Source organism: Nicotiana attenuata, unplaced genomic scaffold (genome assembly GCF_001879085.1).
Source record: "Nicotiana attenuata strain UT unplaced genomic scaffold, NIATTr2, whole genome shotgun sequence".
NCBI classification, from domain to species: domain Eukaryota; kingdom Viridiplantae; phylum Streptophyta; class Magnoliopsida; order Solanales; family Solanaceae; genus Nicotiana; species Nicotiana attenuata.
This window is the reverse complement of record NW_017671429.1, coordinates 218,193-223,778: the sequence shown is the minus strand read 5'-3', so window position 1 is coordinate 223,778 and position 5,586 is coordinate 218,193. Positions and strand designations below refer to the sequence as shown.

General features: G+C 45.8%; 1 protein-coding gene across 1 annotated transcript; it reads left to right on the top strand.

The window, feature by feature from the left end:
- Positions 1–397: 397 nt before the first annotated feature.
- On the top strand, positions 398–1,311 carry LOC109208240. The gene is made up of 2 exons (XM_019371311.1): positions 398–1,036; positions 1,123–1,311. Exons 1-2 carry the CDS (start codon positions 398–400, stop codon positions 1,309–1,311), a joined length of 828 nt encoding a protein of 275 aa, XP_019226856.1.
- Positions 1,312–5,586: the final 4,275 nt, after the last annotated feature.

The window sequence follows — 5,586 nt, the reverse complement described above, 5'->3', positions numbered from 1 at the left end:
GTAAAAATATGTAAAAACTACCTTAGCCATATTTTGTCATGAATATAAGAATCCAATAAATGAATCATCAAAAAATAATAATTTTGGACATAATTATTGGGATTTTATGGATGAAAAAAGAAATAAATCAGTTTAAAAACCTTAAAATTATGGGAAAAATAATAAAATGCTTGGACATACTTATATATGCATATATATGCTACTTTTTAAAGTATTTTGCATATTGAAAATAAATAGAGAAAAATTGGGTATCAACATATGGTATCACAACCTACCCCTGAACTCGATAGATTCATTTGCCATGTTGGTAGACTCTTTTGTGAGGGCACACGCTGGTGCCATCAAGGTCGCCACTAGGAAGTCCGATGTGTTCAAAATCAAGCAGAGAGAAAACGAGATGCTAAGGGAATTTGTATCTCGCTTTCAGATGGAGCAAATGGAATTACTGCCAGTCTCCGATGACTGGGCAGTACAGGCCTTCACCCAGGGCTTGAACGAGCAAAGCTCTGTAGCTTCGAAGCAGCTAAAGGAAAATTTGATCGAGTATCCTGCCAAAACTTGGGCGGACGTGCACAACAGGTACCAGCGGAAGATCAGTGTCGAAGACAACCAATTAGGAGCCCCTTTGGGCTTAGTATATCCTAGCAGGTTCGTAATAAAGGAACAAAGGTTTGTAGAAAGGGAGCCGAGACCTAAAAAAGAAAGATACCGGCCGTATGTGGAAGATCGAAGGAATGCCCCGAAACGTAACATACCGTGCGGTAATCGAAGGACAGATCGGAGTCAAAATTCCCAGGGACTCATGAATAAAACTGGGTTCGATAGGCACACTGGGCCAATAGAAGCACCCCGGCTATCCGAGTACAACTTCAACATCGATGTCTCGCACATCATGTCAGCCACAGGTAAAATAAAAGATACCAGGTGGCCAAGACCCATACTGTTGGACCCTTCACAGAGAAATCCTAACTTGGTATGCAAATATCACGGCACTCACGGTCATAAGACCGAGGACTGCAGACAGCTTCAGGAAGAGGTAGCCCGACTGATTAGCTAAGGGCACCTTCGAGAGTTCCTCAGCGACCGAGCTAAAAACTAACTTCGGGAAAGAGATGCGAACAGGAAGAACGAGCCAGAAGAACCACAGCACGTCATCCACATGATCATCGGAGGGATCGAAGCCCCGCAGGGACCCATTATCAAGCGAACAGAAATATCCATCACCAGAGAAAAGCGGACTCGAAGTTACATTCTAGAGGAGGCTCTCACGTCCAGCGAAGAAGACAACGAGCCCTTGTCTCAGCCTCATAATGACGCATTAGTAATTTCTTTTGTTTTGAATAAATTTCAAATTAAACGTGTGCTCGTGGACCCAGGTAGCTCGGCCAACATAATCAAGTCGAGGGTGGTGGAGCAGCTCGGACTGCTCGACCAGATCGTACCCGCTTCTCGAGTCCTCAATGGATTCAACATGGCGAGCGAGACGACAAAAGGGGAGATTATCCTCCCGGTCAATGTGGCCGGTACGATCCAATATACCAAGTTTCATGTCATCGAAGGAGACATGAGATACAAAGCCTTTCTTGGAAGGCCATGGATACACAACATGAGGGCAGTGCCGTCAACCCTCCATCAAATGATGAAATTTCCAACCAAGGATTGAGTAAAAGCACTGTACGGAGAGCAACATGCAGCAAGAGAGATGTTCGCGGTACACGACATGGCACCAGCATCGGCGCCCTCTACACCGAAAAGGCCAAAAGACAAGCAAACAGCCGAACAGCAACCACGACCGACGCTCTCGACTACACCCCAATGGTGAATAAAGGACCGTGCCGCGTCCTCGCAGCGAGTGATTGAAACACATCGAGGCTCAAACGCTATCATTGCTGAGGTACGACCCTCTCCTTTTTTGTTTACGTTTTATACTGACTTATTGCAGGCACTCAATTGAAAGGAATCGAAGTACCCTCAGATCGAAGACCTTGGGTTTTAAAGCATGTGTTGCGCTCTTTTTCCCTTAGACCAGGTTTTTATCCCAAACAGGTTTTACCAGCGAGGTTTTTAACGAGGCAACATCTATATGCTACCTAAGGAAAACTCATCAAGTATTCAAGGTTTATCTTCAATCAACCTCAAATACTAGGGGACATCACCCCAGGAGGTCACCTCTTGGAAGAAATCAAACTATGCCTAGGAGGACCTCGATAGGAGAATGTTGTATTGGGCCAAACGGTCAAATAAACTGTGTCCATGTAGTATAATCGAGCCTCCAAAAGCAAAAAAAACGTGTACACATGTATCAAGTAATTGAGGAAGCCTCTTTGTTTACCAACACTTTGTGCCTCGAAGAAATTCGTTACTATCATGAAAAATGGCCCAAGAGCCAAAAACTCTCGAATACCTGGGGACTGTCATCAAACAGTCAGCTCACCGAGCCATCGAAGACTCGAATTCGTAAGACCTCGATCAGGCAACTTCAAGATCATAAGCCCTCACTGAGGCAACATTAAATCTTTAAGTCCTCCAGCAAGGCGTGCTCAAATTTATAAGACCTTAAAGAAGGCATAACCCCCGATATTAAGGGCGAGGCTATATATCCGAACTTGTAAGACCCCTAAAAAGGCATACCCTTGATATAGATGCTGAGGTCACCGCACACGGGGACTAAAGGCTACGGTCAAACATATAGACTACGGTCGAACTAAAAGGCTACGACTGAATTAACGCGGCTCGTATACGTCCAACAGTCGCCATAAAACTAAAGGCCTCCAAAAACTTTGAAAATACTTCGAAAAGAACTGGTTAATCAGGCTACCCTAGGCATAAACAAAAGAGCTTCGATCATATAAGCTCCAAACAATGAAAAGGCTTCGAGACAATCAGCCTTTAGCAAAAAGGCTTCGAAAAATCAGCCTTCAAGAGAACCTCCCGAGGTACTAAATTATCGTCACAGTCGACTCATAATCGAGGTTCTTATTTGAGCTGTCGAAGAGTCGGACGAACATAAAACATGCCAAGGCATAATCAAATCTTTATCCAAAAGAGGGAAAACTATAGCCATATTAGAGGTCGCATCGACCCAATCCAAAAAGAGCCTAAGGGCCAATGCGCAAGAGCCTAAGAGCCAGCCTAAAGAGCCTAAGGGCCAACGCGTAAGAGCCTAAGAGCCAGCCCAAAGAGCCTAAGGGCCGATATATTGAAAACCTAAGGGTCAACGAGCCTGAGTCAAAATTTGATTCGAGGACCAAGCCCTAAACGTTCAACTATTATCAACCACTCATCAAGCATGAAAACCTGAGGGGTTTATATTATAAGTTTGACACATCGAACTGGTTATCGACAAGCGTTGAAATTTATTCAAAAAAGGCAAAGGGAAAACTAGAAATGACGAGAAGAAAAAATCCTTATATATATATATATATATATATATATATATATATATGGTAAAGTTTCACAAAATCATATTTACGAGGCTCACGCCTGGAGCCCTTACACAAAAAAGGAACAAATGAAAACCTAATCTACCACCGGGGTTGCTTAACTAGATGGAGCTCACTCGGATGTTGTGCCTCCAACGGCTTGGCCCTCGACCACTGGAACATCGATGGCCTCCTCCCCCTCGGGGACTTCATCTTCGTCTTCATCATCCTCCGAGCCGCTGGTCGAATCACTGGATGAACCATCATCGGAGGAAAGTAGAGTTGCCAATTTTTCCTCTAAGGCCTTCACCCTCTCAATCTCACCAGAAAAATTGATGCCCCCTGCGAATACATCCTCGAGAGCCTGTCTCCTAGATCTTAATCGGGCATGTTCCAAAGCTCGGGACAGTTTAAGCTCGGCCTCTTCGGATACCTTCCTCACTCGAGTATTTGAAGTAGCAACATCTTTTCTGTATGAGGACATGAGCTTAGCGGCCTCGGACTTAGCTGCAGATAGCTCAGCAACTAGTTTAGAAGGGAGATCTTTGTACCTGAGGCTTTCTCCCCTCGCCCCTTGAAGTTTGAACTCAACCGAGGTCAGCTTCTCTCGAAGAGTTTCTTTATCGGAAGTCACCTCATCCATGCGCTGCTTCAGCCAAAGGATTTCGGTATCTCTGACTCTAAGCTCATCCCGCATTAAATCATCTTTTTGCTTGAGCTGAAAGAGTCTAAGCAAGGTATTTAGCGCTTGATTGGCTAGAGCACAAAAGTAAGCCCACGAAGGTCATATTACCTGCTCATCGAGATCGGCCCGCTCTCGAGACATCCTCTCCAAATATGCTCGAAGGTCACCTAGCTCCCCCTCCTTTTGGGCATAAAGGGCCTTAAGTTCGTCCAATTCAGAAACGAGCTTCCTAAATTCGTCCTCACATCTAGCCAACTCTGCTTGAGACTTGAGAGCTTTAAGGCCTGAAGACACAGAAGAAGAGAGCCGGAAAAACAAGAATCAAAACTCAACATACAACGGTCAAAGTCAAGATTACCTGTTGCCGAAGCTTCTCGGATTCCTCAATGATCAATGAGGCATCAATATCGGGACCTTCCTCAACCCCGGAAAAATATCCTTCAAACGTACTATTCTCTCTGGGGGATGTCCCCGCAATGGGAGTTTTCATATCTCGGGCATCCCGTATTCGCCCAGGAGAGAATGATGGGCACGGCTGAGGCTCACCTACATTGATCATCTCGACCGGTTCGACAAGGGCCCTCTCCCCCCTTAGAGAGGCTTCATCATTGGTTTCTTCGGGTTCATCAACCAGGTGCCCCTCGGCACCCAATGTTCTTAGATCGTTAGTCGGTTCGGGGACTTCGTCTGACTTACCCTCAATAATCTCCCCATCTCGGGTAGGGACTACCTCGACAGCCTCTGACTCAGCCACCTTCAGCTTAGCAGACTTCGAGGCAACAACACTTCTTCTCCCTCTAAGTGCCAACGGGTAGTCATCGCCCTCTTCGCCCTCGGCGCAAAGACCTTCGGTCACTTCCTGAGTTAAGGCCACTGAATCGGCCTCGGGCTTTTGAAGCTTAGACTTTTTCGGCTTCGAAGACTCAATTGATGATTTCTTCTTTCTCTTTTTCTCCTTACCGGGCTTCGGGGTATCTGCTTCCCCAGGCAGGGGTTTCCTCATTAAGATGGCTCTCCAAGGCCTGCATAGGCACAAAGGATGAGAGTATCAGCGAAAGGTATCTTCTCTAAAGAGCTCGAATATGAAGAGAGATAAAAGCTCACCGTGATTTTTAGCCTCCCAACGGGACTTATCCAGATCATTCCACACACGCTTAGCGTATGGGCAGATCAAATCAAGTCGTCGGACCCAGCCCGAGAGATTGTTGATAGCGTCGGGGTACCACTCGACAGCTGTATCATCAAAGAGAGTTAATTCAAAGCCAAGAGAAGATATCCAATCAGCGAAACATGTTTACTTACGATTCATATTCCATTCCTCGGGCAATGGCATCCTCCCAACAGGAATCAGGTCCGAGGTCCTGACTCGGACAAAGCGGGTCATCCACCCTCGGTCCTTATCTTTATCGATGCTAGCGAAAAAGGCCTTCAGAGATCGACTCTTTAGCTTACTCAGGCCACCTCAATAAAGTCGGGGGG

Excerpts from the sequence above, each read along its gene's own strand:
- LOC109208240 (XM_019371311.1), top strand. The coding sequence starts at position 398 with ATGCTAAGGGAATTTGTATCTCGCTTTCAGATGGAGCAAATGGAATTA. Across the intron at positions 1,037-1,122 it reads GCAGACAGCTTCAGGAAGAG|GAAGAACGAGCCAGAAGAAC; the intron begins GTAGCCCGACTG and ends AGATGCGAACAG.